At 41.0% G+C, this 19,762-nt stretch overlaps 1 protein-coding gene across 7 annotated transcripts in view; it reads left to right on the top strand.

Moving 5' to 3' along the window:
* The window catches only part of LOC103533133 (6-phosphofructo-2-kinase/fructose-2,6-bisphosphatase 4), a 50,946-nt gene that overhangs the window by 14,810 nt on the left and 16,374 nt on the right, over nucleotides 1–19,762 (top strand). For 3 of the 7 annotated variants that reach the window (XR_003988060.1, XM_030458301.1, XM_030458303.1), the window contains exons 1-8: nucleotides 1,236–1,401; nucleotides 8,745–8,861; nucleotides 12,455–12,551; nucleotides 14,884–14,950; nucleotides 16,311–16,385; nucleotides 17,255–17,311; nucleotides 17,628–17,749; nucleotides 19,425–19,632. Coding sequence is in view for 6 of the 7 variants with exons in the window: in XM_030458301.1 (XP_030314161.1) it covers nucleotides 1,296–1,401; nucleotides 8,745–8,861; nucleotides 12,455–12,551; nucleotides 14,884–14,950; nucleotides 16,311–16,385; nucleotides 17,255–17,311; nucleotides 17,628–17,749; nucleotides 19,425–19,632 (849 nt within the window). In the remaining variant the exon portion in view is untranslated. Of the gene's footprint in view, nucleotides 1–1,068; nucleotides 1,131–1,235; nucleotides 1,402–1,471; nucleotides 1,514–1,657; nucleotides 1,761–8,744; nucleotides 8,862–12,454; nucleotides 12,552–14,883; nucleotides 14,951–16,310; nucleotides 16,386–17,254; nucleotides 17,312–17,627; nucleotides 17,750–19,424; nucleotides 19,633–19,762 lie in introns of those variants that run through there. The other 4 variants (XM_030458305.1, XM_030458306.1, XM_030458307.1 and 1 more) reach the window with 4 other exon arrangements.

A 19,762-nucleotide genomic window follows, 5' to 3' on the forward strand; every position in this document is an offset into this window, starting at 1 on the left:
AATACATACTTAGGAGAAGAAACCAACAAGCTTTAGAGGGTTCAAAACCTCCTTCTCCCTGCTTCTAGTTTACTGATCCGTGTAATGTAACTCCTACGGCCTCTCTGCCCTTCCCTGCCTTGCCTAGTGACTCAAAATCAGGAAAAAAATGCTAATGTAAAAAGAGAGTGAAGATGCTTATGGTTGAAAATTGTTATCAGTCTTGAAGAGAAGGAAATCAACTTTGAAAAGGGGGAAGGGCAGGTCAAGCAAACATGGTTTTGGAAAAAACCAGTGCTGACTCTCATGGGAGTCTCAGCAAGTGTCTCTGAACTTATTTTCTGTTGTTTAAGAAGGTACCTTTCAGCTTGTGATGGAAAAGCTAAAAGTGATCCTCAGAAGCTGACAGTCTGACTAGAATAAAAATACCTACATGTACTGGTTTTATTTGTATTTAGGCCAGTGTCAGAATGTCTGAATGCCTGGGAGTGAATATTATTGAAAATGTGCATTGTACTTCTCTACTGTCTTTTCCTTTATCTGTCTAAAATACGTAGCTGTATTAATAGTGAAATATTCAGCCTTTTCAGGACTTTGCTTGGCTCAGTTAATGGACTAAGTCGTGGGGTTTCTCTTGGTTGTAGAGCTGATGGAGCTGGTGTGGAATGGGACAGCTGGATGTTGTCCTCAGCCTCTGTCCAGCATAATTTGTGAATAGTTTGGGTTTTTGGTAGCTAAACAAGATGTTAGAAACCTATTATTTATTTATGGTTTTCTGCGTTTAACTTAAGCTTCAGGCCAAAATAGACTTTACGGGGAAAAATACATCATTCAGCACATGACTTCTTAAAAGAATGCTCCTTGGACAGGCTATTTTTAGGACTTTTTTTAAAAGGCCCTTCTGAGGCAGCGTGATGTTCTCCGCAGAAAACGAAGTCGTAGAATCAAACGCAGAATCCTAGAACGATTTGGGCTGGAAGGGACCTCTAAAGGTCACTTGCCTGTCGGTGCACAACACCGGCTGTCCCCGGCCCCTCGCTTCCAGAAGACGACTCTGCTTTTTTCCTGCCCCTCAGGCTGCGGCGGGCAGGGCCTCAGCCCCCTCAGCGCCTGGGGACGGCGTAGGGGGGGGATTGTGTGAAGCCTCTCCGGTGAGGTGACCGCGGAGCCGCTCCTCCCCGCGGGCCTCGGGCGGTCCCGCTCCCCGTGCCCGGCCTTGCCTGAGGGGGCGGCGCGGCCTGGCCCGGCCTGGCCCCCGCCGAGCCGAGAGGCGGTGCCGCCCCGCCCGCAGCCACTGCAGTGGGAGCCGGGCGAGGATGGCGGCGGCATCGCCGGCACGGGAGCTCACGCAGAACCCGCTGCAGAAGACATGGGAGCCCTACGACAACGGGCTGCCGGCGGGACACAGCGCCCAGCGCGGCGGTGAGCGGGGCGGAGGGAGCGGGGGCTGCCCGGGCCGCGCTGTCGGAGCCCCGCCGGGGGGCGGCTGTCAGAGGGACCCCCGGGCGGCCGCTCCTCCTCCGGGCCGCAGTGGGTGAGACGGATCCCGCCCAGCAGCCCCCGGGGGTGATTCGGTCTCGAACGGGGTGCGGAGAAGGCGGAGTGAGGGAGCGGGAGGGTCCCGCAGTGACCGAGCCCCTCAGTGCTGAGCCCTTGGGCTGGGGTTTGACGCCTGAAGCAACGGGTAGGAGGGCAGAAAACCCCGAAACTGCCGGATCTGTGCCCAACTAAGGCAGCAGAGCTGCGCTGGGAAGAGTATCCTTGCCCAGGTGCTGTGGTTGGTGTGTTTGTTTTTTTTTTTTTTAAACGCTGTGGTTCCGAGCAGCCTTTATATCCACAGGGTTCCCCTTGAAGAGAGGCCTAAAAATGTCACTGTATGATTATGTGTTTTTTTTCTTCTAAGGTCAGTGCCGTCTCGGGCCATCTGCTGCGTGAGTTAATGGCTTTCCTTATTCTGAGGTGCAGCCAACCAGCTCATCAACCTCTAGAGACTTTGGCTGCGGCGTCCGTAAACCATAGTTTGTTAACAAACTTTGCCTCACGGGTTTTATTTTTATTTTCTCCTTACTTAAATAAGTGAGGATCAGTACACGGCAGCTCTGCAGACAACAGGGGCTTTGTAGGGTGGAATTGTTTCTGTTTGTCATGTAAAGAGGCAGCGCTGACAGAATGAGCTGAGGGCTCTGCTGGGATGGCAGGAGTCCATGGGCTGCTGCCTCTGCTCTGGTCTTGCGTTGGTGCAGCCCCTGGTTAAAAAAAAAAAAAAAAAAAAAGCACAAACTTTCTTGGTTTCTCCTAGGCGAGCAGGCCTGTGCTTCTGTGTGAAATTAATTACTCCAGCATCTGAAAAATTGGTGTTAAGAGGATGTTGAAAGACGAGGAGGGTTGGAAAGTGTGTATAATAGCTGTTGTAAACAGGCCAAGGAGAATGCTTCATTTTGGCCTTAACATGGCATCTCTTTTCCAAAGAAAATAACATTTGTTATAGTAGCTTTGACACAGGCTCTGTGCTTTACCAAAAAAACCTAAAACATGAACAGCTCAAAACAAAACCCAAGAACAAAGTTGCACATCAGCCACATGTAATATGGTGACATATGAAGTCATCTTAGTAGAATTATTTAGCTCCTTTTGACTATAACTTTAAAAATATATTTCACATAAATGTTTATTGGTAGGATTCTATAATTTTTATTGCCTGAGATCCCTTATAATTGGAAAACCTTTTTGGTTTCCAAAAGCAGATTTGGAAATGTATTTTTTTTTAATCCTGTGTGTGCATGTGTTTGCTGTAGCAGCATACCCATCATATGTCTACAGTAATTTGTGATGCATAAGGATTACAGACAGCCTGAAGAGTAGCAGAATTTACTCTTCCTTGATAAAACCATCAGCAAACTGAGAATGCTTTGTAATTCTTCTTGTACAAGGGAGTTCTTTATACTCAAACTTCCGTGTATGCTGCATCACCCTGACGAGGCAGCGTGACCTGCTGGCTCTGTAACTGTGCTGTGGTAGCTCAGGGAAGACTGCCCAGGTTGGGTCATTTGAGGCAGTGTTGGGTTGAGCAGTTACAGTTCTATGCTTTTACAGGTAACTGTTAAATGTTATTCTTCAAAAAAATACAAACTCAAGTTGGAAGTGGATTTCTTGTCCTTAAGAGTAGGTTTCCAGTGGAAGTAGTGAAGCTAGTCAGTCTGTTGCCTTCTGAATTTCTAGGCTAAGCAAGATGAGCTCTTTCAGTCTCCTTTGGTTGGGTTTTTATTTTCTCACTAATGCTGGTGACCTTTATCTGCATTACTGTTAGTCTTAATTTATCTTTCTAGAAGGTAGATGAACAGAATTGTGCATGCTTCCAGTTGAGGACTTAGTAGGTTCATTTCAGAGGGACTTCCCTGTGTTTGCTGGTTTTACTGTGATTTTTCTAACAGTTGAAGCAACTGTAATTGTCTAGGGAAGAAGAAACCTGGCTGACTGTGTAAGGGTTTCGTTGTCATGGGGCTTTGAAGAGCTCCCAGAACTCTTCAGGGAGGAGTTCTGATCGTGGGCAGCCTGCTGAGCAGACTGAGCTTTTATAACCTATGAGACCAATAAACAAAGATAACTGTTCTAAATTACTTATTCAAGTAACACTTGAAGGCAGTAAAAATGCAGATTTTTAATGAAATCTACCACAGACCATTCCTGGTCTTTTGTGAAAGGTTTTGTCTGTAAGGCTGCACTAAGCTACTCAGCATTAGATGTTGGACTCTTGTCAGGCTCCATGAATCAAATAATGGGCTACAAACATGGGCATAAAAATAAATAGTCAGATATTCTAAAGTGAAAGTTTTTTGAGAGCCTAGCAGAGGATGTTTGTAGAGCAATAGATAAATAGTGAACTTCCTGTGGTTAAACATAATTTTTTCCCTCTACTACAGTTAGGGCTTTTGTTTCCCTAAAGCTGCTGGAATTTGGTCATTCTAATAATCATCTGTTGTTTGTAACAGCAGTATGAATGTACATCAGATTTAAAAAAAAAAAAAGGATCAAATGAAGATTGTCTCTGCTCTAAAGAACTCTACCTTTTAAGCCCAGGCTGCTTATGTGTATTTGTACTCCCAACCCTGGGAACTGGAGATGGAGAAATGAGTGAGGTAAGGACAACACCCAGCTGCAGCCTGAGGATCAGGACATATGATGGGATCATCAGTGTTGTAGGAAGCAAAAAGTAACCCTGAGCTAGTGGATGGCAGAACTGCTAGGAACAGTTCCTGGCATGAGTCTGGCTAGAGGACAAACATGAATTCTGAATCTCTTTTGCCAAGATGATTTTGGAAACTGGTGATTAGGAAGAAAAGAGGAGAAACAAGTTAGAAAACAATTGACTTCAGGTATAGGAGTGGGGAGGATGAGTGGAATGATGGGCAACTTGTCCCTGTGGGATGTGAAGAAGGGTAACCAACTGTAATCATTGATCAACAGAAAAAATAATGAATTAGCAGTAGTTTTGTTGGGTAAGTGATAGGGGGAAACATGTAGGGCTAACATTGTTTGGAACTTACTGTGGATGAGCCTCTAAATAGTACAGTGATTTCAGAGAAGGGGCCTTGAGTTGAAGGCCATAGAAACAGCAAGAATCCTTCATAAACTTCAGATGACTAACTAACCTTAGCAGCTTTGTACAAAAGGCAACTGACCTGAAAAGTTGACTTAAAATTTTAACAGAGATAAGGAAAAAATAAAATTTCATCTTGGGTGAAAAGAAGGGACAGCTGATAATATATTGGGTAGTAGGTGAGCTTGAAAAATACCAACTCAGGTCTCTGATTTCACAAGATCATGAGAGTCTGAGAGCTGATGAAATGCTGCACAGCTGATCTAGGTTGTTCAGTGTCCCAGTTTGGTTTCACAACATTCTTCTGCATCTTGAGTTATTTCACAATAGAGTCTAAGAGGCAAGAATGAACATACAGCTTCTTCTTTTCTTTGACTGCTAAAGCCTAGACTTTAGCAGGGCAGACAGACGTAATTTTACTCTGAGTTGCAACTTGGTGTCTAGTAGTGTATAAGAAATCTTTAAGTGGGGTGATGTCTTTGCTTAAATTGCAATACTTGATTTAATGTGCTGCATCGTTTGGCTGCTTTCCTTCACTGATTGGCATTTTGGAGGATTTTTGTGTGTTTTGTGTTGCAAGGGGATGCAACACGTTTCATTTTGCAGCTATTTATAAATATGCAGTCTTACATGCATATATTACAAATACCTATTTTAAAGAAAAAAACCTTGAGTAATGTCAGAGCATCTTCTGGAAATGATAGCATATAACCCTGTAAGTGGTGGTGTTCCAAATGTGTATTTTGCTCTAGCAGAATCAGTGCTGGTAGGGGTAGGGGGCTTCTGAAAACCCTTAGGAGTTACATATTTGAAGCAGGATGAAAAAATGAGTTTGTTTTCTTAAGACTAGATTGTGTAGAGAGATTTCTGGAGGTAAACCAGACAATCCAGTGGTAAGGAATTGAGAGAATGCTGCCCTGGCACTGCAGCTTGTGCCTAGATAACTACTTCTGTGCTGCAAGTGGTTTTTCATGTAAAGTGGATGATGGTGAGGTGCTGTGAAAAGGAGAATTGAGCCTTGTGCCATTGGGAAAAATCTAAACTAAAGGGGCTTTTTTATTTCAGGATTTTAGCTCTATGCAACTTGTGGTTTGTTTGGCTTTTTTAATCCATTTTCTCTCACCAAAATTGCATACATTTCTTCAAATGGAGGTCTTGAGACACAGACATTTTGAATACTGTCATTGGAATGAATGTTCCTCCCCACTTGTTGGCAACATTTTGTTGAGAAAGCTCTGATTCAGTCAGATAAAGTGAAAAATAATTAAATGATTTTAAACTTTTGAGTATTTGGTACATCCTCAGAACTTTGCATTTTTCTGGTCTTGGTTATTTTACTGACCTAATAAGCAAAATTAAGCCTTGTTAATGACACAGGATTGGAAGGAAAAAAAAAACAAAACTGCTGTGCTGAGTCCTAAGTGTCTTGTTGAAAATGTCTCGGCCAGCAAATGTGCCTCTGATTTTTATTTCCAAATGCATAGGTGTGTGCTTGTCATGAAGTGCCACCTGTGTAAGTGGCATTAGACTGTAACCAGTGTTAGACATCTGAACCAGAGCACCAAATATTTTTTTGGTGCCCCAGGTTTTAGATTGTGAGCTGGCATCCTCACGCTGAACCCAAGCACCAACTCTTGGTTTGTGCTACAGCACCATGTACTGTGTAGGGGTGTTTACAGGGCTGTGTCCTGATGTGAAAGCCCAGTATTCAAGATGGTTGGGATCAGTGGTGGAAGTCCTTTGGGTGTGCTTGGCATCTATTTTACTGGCATCTCTCCTTAAAGAGGAAAAGCACTTGCTCAGCCTGGCACCTAATCAGAATAGGATTGCAAATCGTTTGATGGGGATCAGCAGATAATTAATTCCCTTGTTTTCTGCTCTGTGTTCACACACTAAGTAGCCACGCACAGTAATTGGAGTAACAGGTTAGACCCCCGTGTTAAACTCCATGTGTAGGGCTCTATAAAGGCAATTTTGCTGGGTTTTTTTTTTTTTTTAATGCTTGCTTTGAGGAGATTTGCATGAAAATCCAAGTGATGCTAGACTTGCACACTAAGTGCTTGGCAGTGGGAGGAAATGTCCCTCTTGCATGTTGTTGTAGTTGTGTTGATCTGGTTTGCTGCTCAGGGAGAAGGTCTGTTACCAAGTGAGGTAGGCAGCAGGACTTGGCCCACTTAGGGGGTTGTTGGTGTCACCTGTGAAACAACCATTTAAGTGGATTGCAGGTTTTTTCTCCTTAATCTTGCAAAATGAAGCTTTGCATTATCATTATGTTACCAAAAGATGGATGTTCTTTGAGAAGACTCAGTTTTATGGCTCACCCCAGGTGAAGGGAAGGAGGAAAAAGAGGTCATCTAGATATAATGTTAGTTGGAAAATTCTGTCCAGAATGGGCAGCAAAGCCTGTTCCAGTTGGCACAGTTCCTTGCAGAGCAGGTGAGTGTGAAGCTGTGTACAGAACCTTTCTGTACACATCCTGGTTTTGTCTTTTGAAACTCTTACTGCACTACTTACTCTGGAAAATTGTTTAAAACTCGAGCTTGTTATTTCAGGTGAAGAACCTTTCAAATTGGCTTTGAAGAACAGTGTCTTCTTTCAAAATTTCTGAGGGCTCAGGATTTTTCTCAATATTTTATTGTATTGACCTTAAAACCTGAAGCAAACCTGTTAAACTTACTAGGCACTGTACTCTTTGCACTTGGTAGACTGTTTTTCATGACGTTCCTTCCTTCTCTTGGAGAGAGGGTTCACAGGCCTGAACTTGGGACAAAAAGGCACAAGAAAACATTGCCCTTTTTGCTTAAGGGCTTCTGCACAGAGGAGTGTCCTCTGAGGGCTTTCAGCAGCATCCTTTCATGGGTGTGCTTGGATATGTCCGCTTTGGCACTTCCCTGTAACTTTGGTTGCATGGAGCAGCAGATTCTTTCCTGGGTTTGAGGTTAGGTAATGTTTTGCCTGCTCTCTCTTATGAAACCTGTTGTAGTTTTAATGTAGTTGGGGTTTTGGTTTTGTTTTCTATGTGCTTTTTAAGAGTGCATCTGTTTCAATCTTTCTTGATGTGTTTACTATGCAAAGTAGCTGTGCCAGGTTTGTGCAAGTGAGTTCGTGGGATGGGACTTTGTCAATTCAAGGTTTGACTCTTGGGCCATCACAGTGCTTCGTGCAACAGTTTATTTATACCTTACAGTGTAATGCTGAGCTTTAGTCTTTTTGAGTGAATTGACTCCTCTGTCAGGACACTGAAGAAATTGATGTACATATGGATTGTATAGGAAGTCATTCCATTGAAATATGGGATGGAGGGAGCTGGTGGTATCTTTGCATCACTTTAGTATCTTCTTTCTTTTTAGGCAGTTCCTTGTAGCTGTTATAGATTCTTGCAAGGTGCCCATAGCTTTGTGCCATTAAAATGTTCAAAAGCTTGTCATTTGAAAGGAAATTACACAAGGTTTTCAGTTGATACACATAACTTTAACTTCATACAGTGGATTTTTAACTGTAACACTCTGCCTTTGATTAAGAGTATTTCTGTACATGTATCTGTGTATCAGATTATTGTACCTAATTGTATAGAATACTTGTGCTTTATTCCTTATAATCATCAAAGAACAGTCAGAATGAGCTGTTTGTGTTAGTATACAAAGGAGAAATGAATACTGTGTACCATGTCACACTGTAATATATTAAGCTGCATGTGTGATGCTTTTTTCACTGAATAGCAAAAAAAAGTTGAGAAGTATTGAGGTCTCTAAAGATTTGAAAACTATCTAAAAATGGTGTACACCTTCTGTTTCCTTTCAATGCAAGCATTGAACCAAGGTACATGGGGTGCAAGATGTCAGTATCTTTCTTTTGGTGTTGTTTTGTATGTCTTAAAACATGCATACAAATACATAGGTTTGTTGTTTACTGCCTGTATACTTCTCACATGTCCAGTCTTGCACTGCCACTCACTTGTCCTTCCAAAATTCAGCACAGGATTAGGAAACCCAGTTAGGAGCTACACCCAGCTCCTGAGGAGAGCCCCAAAACTGAGACACAGTGCATGAGCTGCTTGAGTGGTCACTTCCCCAGAGAGCACACAAACTGTACTTTCCTACCCCAAACTCAGCCTTTGCTTTGTGAGAATACTAATGGTAAATCCCAGTTTTCTTGTTTTCTGTTTCAGTATGCATGACCAACTGCCCTACCCTGATTGTTATGGTGGGTCTTCCAGCAAGAGGAAAAACCTACATCTCGAAGAAGCTGACACGCTATTTAAATTGGATTGGAGTGCCTACAAAAGGTGATGGATTTACTTTTGTTTGCATCAGAAGGACAGCGTGGGTGTTAGGTGTTTTATAAACCTGATTCCCAGTCATTTTGTTGCCAAATTTGACTACTTAAAGGCCTTTCTGCCTTGTTAAGCAATAGCATACACAGGCTCTCTGTTCTGTTCTAGACATTAATTAATCAAGTTCTGGTGACTGTTCATTTGCCTCCTTGTTCTGCCAGGTGCCTCCATCAACTTTTCAAACTTGTTCCTTTACAGTTTGGTTCTTCAGCTGTACTTTTTTTTTTTTTTTCCCCCCCTCTTTCTTTTTGTGGGTGAAAGGGAATCCTGTTTACAAGTGGAAGAGCAGTCAGCACTTCTGGGTTAAAGTTCTGACTTCTCCATCTTCTTTGTGAACTTTGTGCAATGTGTATTTCTCTGTGTAACTGTTTACCAGCATTTTTGAAATGTTACAGCTCTTTAAATATTAAAACCTCAAGAAACTGAAGCAACCACTTGTTATCCCACTCTTAAGGACTTTATGTTTTGAGTGGGAAAAGATGGCTCACATGGGCTATTCCTGGCTGTTTGTTCTAGTTTCTGAGGTCCTGTGAGCCCAGGCTGACAAGTGAACAAGGCACTTGTTCCAAGTCCATTGGAGGTTCTGAGCAGCTGTCTGCCTTCTCCTCTGTCTCTGTAGAAGAAAAAGATAGTTGTAGTGTTCTGTGAGAGATGTATTTCCTAGTAGCTTTAAGAAGTCAAGATGTAGAGTTCTGGTCTATATTTAAGCTACTTTTTGAATCTAGGGTACAGGTTTTTTTAGTTGGTGTTTTCTTAGCTTCTTAGAAACTTGTCTAATGTTGGGGTTGGGGTGAGATGTTATAGAGAATACATGACATTGTTTGAGTATGAGAGTTAGCAGGATTTAAACTATCACTTGAGTTTTGACTGTTCTCACACAGTCTCATCCCTCTGATGAGCAGTACTGCATGTTTAGGGACTTCAGTGTTATCCATTGGGCTGAAGTGGAGTAACAATTCAAATAGCCTATATCCAAGCTGATGGAATGTCTGTGATACAACTGTGCTTGTATATTAGATACACATCTAACTACCATTGTATGTATGTCACTGTGCTGAGCATTTTACTGTGTGAACTTTGGGGCTGTTCAGCCTAAAGAAGAGGCAGCTCAGGGGAGACCTCATCGCTCTCTACAACTACCTGAAAGGAGGTTGGAGCCAGGGGGAGGTTGGTCTCTTTTGCCAGACGACTTTCAACAAGACAAGAGGGCAGGGTCTTAAGTTGTGCCAGGGGAAGTTTAGGTTAGATATTAGAATTTCTTTACGGAGAGGGTGATCAGCCATTGGAATGGGCTGCCCAGGGAAGTAGTGGATTCTCTGTCCCTGGAGATATTTAAAGAGACTGGATGTGGCACTCAGTGCCATGGTCTAGCAACCGCAACGGTGGTTCAAGGGTTGGCCTTGATGATCTCTGAGGTCCCTTCCAACCCAGCCAATTCTATAAAAAAAAACAACTTTGGAAAGCAGAAATTTGCTGTTGGACAACAAATGGGATGCTATCCACATGTGGCTCGTGCTTGGTTGTATATATCCCAAACACAGGAAAATAGGTGGGGGTGGTCTGCTGTAATTGTAGGGATGATCTTTCCTCTAATTGGTTACAGGAAAAGTTCTGTGGGCTACAGTGAGCAGCACATCAGAAAATATATGCATGATAAAAATTAGGGCTCTGCAGCCCTAATTACAAAATTATACAACATTAAATTACTATAAAAGCTTCCATCCTAGGTTGCTGGTTAAGGTTTGTCTTTGTTAGAAAGAGTGACTTCAGAATTTCTTGGAAAACCACAAACTCTTCCTGTTTTTGTCATCAGTGTTGCAATTTTACTGAAGCTGAAATAAATTTAAAATGCTTCACTGGCTGAGGGAATAGATGACATGGTGACTGATGTTCCCAGTTGATTGGGGCTGAATCAATTGATATATGATAAGTATTGAGCAGCCCTAACATCTGTTACTTTTTGGCTATTAATGTATTAACATCAGTGTGTAGTTAGTATAGTAAGTGTTCCTAGTCTGAGACAGGTGGGTAAAACTGTGGAGAAATGATAAAATCTTTTGTGGAAAAGATAATTGTCATCTTTTTACCAAGCTGGAGAGTTCAAGAAGTAAAGAGCCCAGTGTTGATGTTTGTTGACTCATTTCAGCCATCAGTTCTGTGCTTTCTTCTATTCCTTCCAAAATCTTCTGTCGTTTAGAATGTGAAATGATTAAAAATACAAAAGACTTTTGTCTGGGCTTCTTGAAGGAAATGAGGTCAATTAGATGCCTGAATAGAATTGTGTTGCAATTTGGTTTTTTAGATACTAAACTTTGGGAAGCTCTTTTGAATAGTTCTGGCTGTGGGGAGCTGTGATACCATTTATCTTTGTGAAACTCTTCCACAGAACTGGATGCTAATAATAAGGACTAAAGATTGTTCCATTAGATAGCACTTTTTCCTTTACTGTGCCTGACTCTCTTGCAGCAAGTATTCTTTTTCAGGAAATTCATTATTTTGATTTTTAAAGGGCTATTTCCTGACAACACTGGCTATCTGAACCACTTGCAGATTCTGTGAACCACCTTTTCATGTAGCTAGCATGGCCAGTGCTCATTGTACCTGTCACAGAATAACCTGGATGATGCTGTAATCCATGTCATACAGTTGACCCCCCAAAACTGCATCAACATTTTTGAGTTCAAGCAAAACTCATCTATTTATTTCTCTATTCTCTGCTCCCAGTCCACAGCAATCCACATACAGCAGCTGATGGCTGAGCTCTTTATCTTACATCTTTTTTCCTTAATTACAGCTTGGCCATTTTATCTTTTACTTCTTTTCCTATTTCCAGAAATGAAGTCTGGCAAGTAGTTATATCTTGGCAGCTTCTCAAAAAGAAATCTTAAAAGCTTAGCAGTTCAGCAGAGAAAACCTATGGATCAGAAATAAGTTAAGCATTAATTGCACTTCAGAGACTGACTTTCAGAGCTGTTGAATGAAGTTAATTAGCAGACAGTGTAGTTGCATTCTGCATGGCAAACCAGAACTTCCTACCCCTAACCCCACATCCAGTACTATGACATGTATATGGCCTTAGACAGTTTCCTAGGTAAAGGAATAAGATTGGGTGGCCCAATTTAGAACTCTCCCTTGCTAATGTAAGAGCTGTAAGTTTTGGGAGGTGCTATCAGAATATTGTTTCACTGCCCATATACACAGAAGAAGAAGCTAGATTGTTAGTATTCCTTTGTAGTCTACCAAAATAGACTTACAGCTACCCTGAGAAGGAGGAAAAGGTTTTTTTTGTTGTTCAGGCAAGCTAGCAGACATAGGCATAGCAACAGAGTCAAGTGACTCCATTGACCTGCAGCCCAAATATTATTTTGCCATTTCCATGACTTCATGTTTTCTTTGTAGTTAAAAACAAGCACACACACACACCCCAGAACACAAGTAGAAGTATGATACATTGACTTAGTACAAGCTAAAGTATTTTATCCTTATTTGTCTTCTTTACATGTGAGTACCATCAGTCCCTACTAACACTGGTTTCCTCTCTGCAGAATTTAATGTTGGTCAATATCGTCGAGATTTGGTGAAAAAATATAAATCTTTTGAATTCTTCCTGCCTGACAATGAAGAAGGCTTGAAAATCAGGAAGTAAGTTTTAAATGTGTTTTGTAATTTGCTCTTAGAGACTGATTTAATTTTTGCATGCTCAAGAGGACCCTAAAAAGACTGCAGTATGAAATGACAAGGAAAATAAGTTCTACTGGAAGAGGAAAAGTGATTGATTTAGGTTGCTTAAAATCAGTTGTTTCAGATAAAGCTTCAAATATGCAGAGACAAATACTTTAAATTGATTCCTTTTCACTAGGCTGTGACTGATTTTATTGCTGCAGATATTCCAGGATATTTTCACTCAAAATAAAATAGTTTTAACAAATAGTTATAATTTTTCTCGACTTTCTGTAAGTTATCAGCTAATAGATGGGACTCCTTCTACTATCTGGTTCCTAAAATGGCATTTCAGAGTTTTTGTATGAATCATAAAAAATGAAAAAAGACAACATAGCTGCTTTTCTTTTTGCTTTACATACTGGAAATTTTCATCTGGAGTATTTAAAATATATTTTTCATTATCCATTCAAATCGATGGGAATGAAACTTTATTATTTTCTCCCTGAAACTGCCCTTTTGGCCACTATGCAGGTGCTTCATGTGGTTGGTCAGTGCACTCCATCAAAAACTGCTGTTTTGCTAATGCTCTGCAAAGTAAGGTGAGCCCCAGGTGAACATCTGAGCCCACATCAAGCACTTGCAACTCTCCTCTTGCCTGGAAAGAGCTTTTAACATAAAGAACTTTAAAATAAAGGGTAGATGAAGAGAAGGTCAGAGGAAGAGGGATCTGCCTCTTCCTTACACAAGATCAGATGGGAAGATCTTTCCGTTTTCTGCAGCATTCATTGCCTTTTTTAGTGTGTTCATGAAAGCATTTATGAGTGTGCAGCATGAAATGAGGAGGAATAGAAATTTTAGAGGAATGGAAATGTTTAAGCTACTTAAAAATAGAGTATTTTGTTCTTAACTGCTTCAACTCAAAGAATTCTGAATGTCCATACTGTTTGGAGCTTCTTTTGTGGCTGTCCCTCTGCTTGTCCACTGTCCCTTCCCATCCCCCTCAGCAGCAGCAGAATATTGCTGATGTCAGAGGAGAACCACTTGCATAAGAACCCCCTAATCCTCTGAAACCAAAGAGTAGTTATGAGGCACATTAGCCTTGCAGGCATAGAGCCAAACCTTTTAATGTGCCTCTGTGACACCTATTAGACTAAATGGTGGAGAATATAACATGAAATGAGCTGTGTGAACTAATCTGCCTAGTTAGCAGTGAGTAAAGAGCCTTTATATTTATTTAGTGAAGATTTGACTGATGAATCTCAGCTCCTGACATCTATTAACCATGCTAATGTGGAAATACTGTCAGGATTGAAAAGCCTTCATTTTTCTTTGAAGATAAAGCTGTGCATGCAGAATATGGTAAATGTCAGAACAGAGTTATGCATTTCAGTCTGGAAGTCAAAAGTAGAGTAGTAAAGCATAGAAAGGCTGTTGAAATTAATAGGTTTTAATGTTGGTACTGCAGAAAGGCTGTTCTTATTGAAAATAAATGGGGCTTTGTTCTACTAATGAGTAAATCATTCACAATGCTAATGTTGCCCTCCAGTATTATTTATGTGTTAGAAATTATAATGAACTTTGAAGATAGACATTTTGGGGAAATAGGAAAATCTGCAAATTAGTTCATTCTTGCCCAGATTTAACACAAGTGCAAAGTATATAGGAGTGGGGTTTTTTGGTGTTTGTCTTCTACAGCCTCCTGTACTAACTGCATGGTGTTGGTGACTGCAAGGAGATGTTATTTTCACCTCTACCCTAATACTTGGTGCTTTGTTTTATCCTCTGTTTTAACAGAGTATTCTTTTATATATGAGGTTTTTTGCACAGTAGTTCAAAAGAGGAGTAGTAGATTACTGAAAAACAGTTGTCTATCCACTTTAACATAACAAGGTAGAAGCCTGAAGTTGGTTTCTTCCATCCCTGTTTGAGAGACAAATTCCATAAGTATCTCTGAATACATCATTGGGGAAAGTGTACAGCTGCAGGGATGATTCAGTGATGTTCCTTTAGAGGAGTGAAGGTTTATCCTGGTCAGCAAAGTTGATGGTATTCCATGGTATTCCATACAGCTGTATCAGCTGCACTGGGAGCACTGGGCTGGGCTGGTTTTAGGCACCTGGCCATGGCTGTGGGGAACGTGGTTGACCACTGTTGTTTTTTCTCATGCTTCGTGGGGGTGACTCATTAGAAAAAAACACAAATCTTGGAGAGAAATTACCTGACATTTGCAGGGCACTTTGATCACAACAAACAAGTGCATTAATACCAGAACTTCAACTAGGGTTTGGTTTTTTTCTCTTTCATTTTGAAGACAGTGTGCCTTAGCAGCGCTGAATGACGTCCGGCAGTACCTCAGCGAAGAGAACGGGCACGTGGCTGTAAGTTTCTTGTTGAAGACACCTTCATTCTTGAAATGCTTCCCTGCAAAACACTGTGTGTCTGCTGGATAAGATGCAGCCTGGGTCACTCCAGTGTCACTTCAGGATATCAGGCTTCCTTTACTTTTGGAGTTGTATGTTAGATCTGCCTCTAGAAAGGAGCACTTAAGTTCAGGGTGATGATGCCAAACTGAAAAACCACCTTTGTGGTGGGACCTCTTCTCATCACACTGTGGAATGTACTGTTAAACACATCTGTTGGTTTGCTTGCATTTGTGGTTCTACTTGACAGTCCTGGTGTGTAGTGAAATGAGGCAACCAGGTGCCACTGATTGCCAGGGAGTGAGCATGAGCTTGTGTCAAGCCCACCTGTGCCTGATTAGGGTGGGCCCCCACTGCGCATGAGCAGGACCAGGAGGCCAATAAAAGGGGCACAGGTGGGCTTGACACAAGCTCATGCTCACTCCCTGGCAATTAGTGGCACCTGGCTGCCTCATTTCACTGCACTGGTGTTTGAACTGAAAGGCAAGGACTCACTAAACAGCAAGCATCATGAGTATTGCTTGGCAGTTGTGTTACTGACGAGGTATCTCTAAAGTGAGCAGGAGAAACTCACAGTAAATTGCTGCACATCTGAGTATTTAATAATGGGATGCAAAACATCTGCTCAGCTGTGAGGCTGCATCAATATGAATTGACATGAATGATATTTTGTGGGTATTGCTTTTCTTAAGGCTACAGACACAGTGCTGTAGTGCTTTTATTAATTAATCAGGCAAAACCACTAATAATCAAGTTCTGGGACATGAGTGCTTTGTACTTGGGCAAACCTCTTACTTCAGTAAAACACTGTTGTGTTCAGAGCTAAAAGTAAGTTCTCAGAAAAATGGCTGCATTTATCTTGTAGTTCATGGGCAGGATTTACATGTCATGCAGATCTTCTGCACTTAAAAAGTTTTACACTTTCATTTTGAATAGTGTATTGAATACAGCATCTTTTTTTGGTAACACAGGTTCAGTAAATAACTGTGCATTAGGATTTAATGCTGGTGTGGGCCAGGAGGAAGATGCTGTCCTGTATTACATGTTAGGCTTAAATTCTGGTTGCTTCTTCCAGATACAGTATTCATCTAGTAGTGCTGTCAACTTTCAACACTTCTTTTTTTTGTATTTAGAAAATCATGTGTGCAAAGTAGGAATGTTGGGGTTTTTTTTATTTTCTGCTGAACATGTTGAGGTAGAGGGGAAGGGGAAGTGTTTGCTTTCTTTTGCATTGAGGGACTCTGAACTGTTGTTTTTGTTGATACTTAAGACAGGCCATCATACTTTTTAAATTCCAACACCCTCCAATTATTCCTAGGTCTTTGATGCTACAAATACAACTCGAGAACGCAGAGAAACTATTTACAAATTTGGTGAAGAAAATGGATATAAGGTGAGTCAAAAGCCAGGGAGTTCTGACCTAATGACTAGACAAGTTAGGGCAGTGATTGTTTGGCTCTCATCTGTACTCCTGGTTAAAAAGTGTGATAACATAAGCCACAGCCTTCCTAGATAGTTAGTCAGTAGAGCATTTTGTGTTCTTAGGCATTGTTTGTGATTGAAAGTCACTCCATGATCACTTTTCCTATCTTTAGTATTTGCTACTGTTCAGATCTAATATCTTTTATGCCATGGTTTCACTTCTGTCATCTTGGACCTGTGGTTTTGTGTGTACTGTTATCAAGAACTATTTAGAATATGGTTGTTAGTGCAGCTCAGTTTTTTCTGCTGAAACACACAGTTCTGCACAAACAAAAAACTTCTGGGGGCTTTCTGCCTTCTGTCTGGGATTGTTTGCATTTAGCTGTTCTTCATTAATCTTCCACTTCCTCTAAACTAGCATCTCCTTTCCCTTTGAGACAGCAAAACCCAAACCTTTTTTAGTGTGAAGCTACTCCATTAGTTGAAAGGCATCTAAATTATTATTTCAGAAGCATTAATTACTGTTTTCATGGCTGAGCTTGCATCCTTCCCATTGCTTTCTTCCTCTTATGTCCTAAATTTTTCTCACTGCAAATATTTTCCCCTTAAAAATCATTACTGGGGAAAATAGTACAGAGTGTGATGCTTCAGGGAATGGTAAAATGAGAGCACTTGGAGAAACCTTCTGAGTAAATGAAGGAAAGTCTGAGGCATGACTGTGTTCAAAAAGGGGTTAGCATGGAAGTGAGCAACGTGCTGTGCATCTGCAGTCTCCAGAGGTGTTATAATAAAGCATCTTCTTTCTTCCTTCCTTCTGTGCACACTCTGCTTGGACTGAAGACTTTTTTTGTTGAGTCAGTCTGCGTAGATCCAGAGGTCATTGCTGCAAACATTGTGGTGAGTATAGGCAAAGTTTGCCTTAACTGCTTCAAGTCAAGAGGTTTAAACTAGCTAAGTATTTTTTGTAAGAACTTCCAATAGTAAAAAAAACATTAGCTCCTACTGATGGAACACTTGGTTTATTTTCCTGTCCATGTGAATACTAACTCAGAAGTTTGATTCTATGAAGAATAGCTCTTTTTGCTTTACATTTATTTTAATTAACTTTCAGAAAACAAGTTTTTCTCGTGTTCTCCCCCTTCCTGTTTCTTTAAACATCTGTTAAAAAGGTAAAGAAACTTATGTACTACTCTCCTGTTTTTATTTTAAACAGCAAGTGAAGCTGGGGAGTCCTGACTATGTTGATTGTAGTAATGATGAAGCAACAGAAGACTTTATGAAAAGAATAGAGTGCTACAAGAACTCATATGAGACATTAGATGAAACTCTTGATAAGTAAGGAATGAAATAATACTGCTGTTGCAATTGGGCTATTTTAAGATCTTTTCTTAGGAGATGGTGCATCCTGTATCAGGGATTAGGGCTTTGTAGCCTTATTGTTTCAGTGGCTTGAGCTCTCTTTCATTTGGCAAAGCAGAGAGTTGGTTCTGGGGGTGTAGCCTGGAAACTTGCTTGAGGAAAATTGAGTAATGAGTCCACATAATATTCTTTTTTATTTTTCCAATTGGAGAATGCTATGATTCTTCTGGGACAAGAACCAGTTGTTGGTTGTTATTTGTTTTAGTACTTAGAGGAGACCTGAGGGATTTGTAAGCATAACTTCATTTGTTTGTATAGCTGAGATGAATTTTGAACACATCAGTCTGAAAAATGTGTCACCTATTATTTGTGCTTGCAAATTATCCTTCAGGTGCAGGGCTGTGGGAATCTTTCTTAGCTAGATTATTTGCCTCATGACAAAGCATTCTTCTGTTTTTCATTTGCTTACAACACTTGAAAGTAAAGCATGGATGAACCATGTGTGGAGGAGCCCTTTTTCTCTTGCTACTGTGAGATTTTGGTGTGGGATTTTGAGCTGTGCTCATGCCAGGAGCTCCTGGTTTGTTTCAGTGCTTCAGGGAAGCCTGGGCTGCCTTTTAATGTAATTGAGTGTAAGCAGTGTGAAGCTGGTTCAATCAGATCAGTTCATGCATGTAATTCCTGTGATGGACCTAATGGTTGTGCCTGGCTAAAACAGTAATGATTAACTTCAAAGAACACTGTCAGAAATGAGGTGATGATGCTAGCTTCTCATCACCTACGTTTGCTGTTAGAAGTTCTTTTGTTTTATTGTGATGTGATGTCTCAAATGCATCACTGGAAACCCATAGTGGTTATTTTCAGCACATTAGACTTTTTTTCCTCCTTTAAATGAGGTACTACTTGGAGATTATAGCTCAGATGAGAAAGGTTATATTTTCAATTTTCAATGTTTATTCTATCTGATGCTGAGAGGAGGTAGTGGTAAATTACTGTACTGTAAATAAATAGCTGTTATTAGAGTGGCTGAGAAAATACCTTGCTTCAGGCTAGTCCCTGATCCTTCTGATGCTGTAGTTTTTCTGGGTTATTTGAGATGGGTTGTGATGGTGCCTTTTGACCTCTAGGTGTAATCAGAGCAATAGTGTCTGTGTGGGAATGTTTGTAACTTGGAGAAGAATATCTAGCATCATAAAATCCTGGGGTATCTCACTGGCTCTGTCACAGTTCATAGAATCACAACTGGTTTAGGCTGTAAGGGACCTTAAAGTTATCCTGTTCCAACCCCCCTCAACACCTCCCATTAGATCAGGTTGCTCCAAGAGTTGAATGCTTCCACTGCACCTTTCTTTAAGTGGGAATGCTGTATTTTTCCAAGAGTAGGATGTAAATTTGGGAAACAAAGTGCTGGTAAAGAGGACAGAAAAAAAAAGTGAGCAGCTCCTATGTGAAAGGAGCAGAGTTTATCCTGTACCTTGGGAGCATTGCATTGTGTTTTAGGACTACTGCATATCCCATGGGTAATCTAGGGTTTGTCTATTGACTTGGCTTGTTGCCCCTTTGTTTTATAATGAGAGGAAGGGTGGGAAGATTGTAGTTTGTGCTGATGGAAACTATGTGGAATCTTACTTTGTTTGTTTGCTTGTGAAAGGGACCTTTCTTACATTAAAATTATGGATGTTGGAAGGAGTTACCTTGTGAACAGAGTAATGGATCACATCCAGAGCCGGATTGTTTACTACCTCATGAATATCCATGTCACTCCTCGGTCAATCTACCTCTGTCGGCATGGAGAGAGTGAACTCAATCTGAAAGGGAGAATAGGAGGAGATCCTGGGCTGTCCATCAGGGGGAAAGAAGTATGTACCTCCTGAGCAAGTGTCAGTGGGCTTTGTGGGTGCAGTCTGTGCTGTGTCATTAATTACAGCTTGCTTCCTCTACACCCTTTTCTTCTTAACATCTTTAAGAAGGAATTTTTTAGTTGCAAAT

Source organism: Calypte anna, chromosome 12, assembly GCF_003957555.1.
Source record: "Calypte anna isolate BGI_N300 chromosome 12, bCalAnn1_v1.p, whole genome shotgun sequence".
Classification (NCBI taxonomy): Eukaryota; Metazoa; Chordata; class Aves; order Apodiformes; family Trochilidae; genus Calypte; species Calypte anna.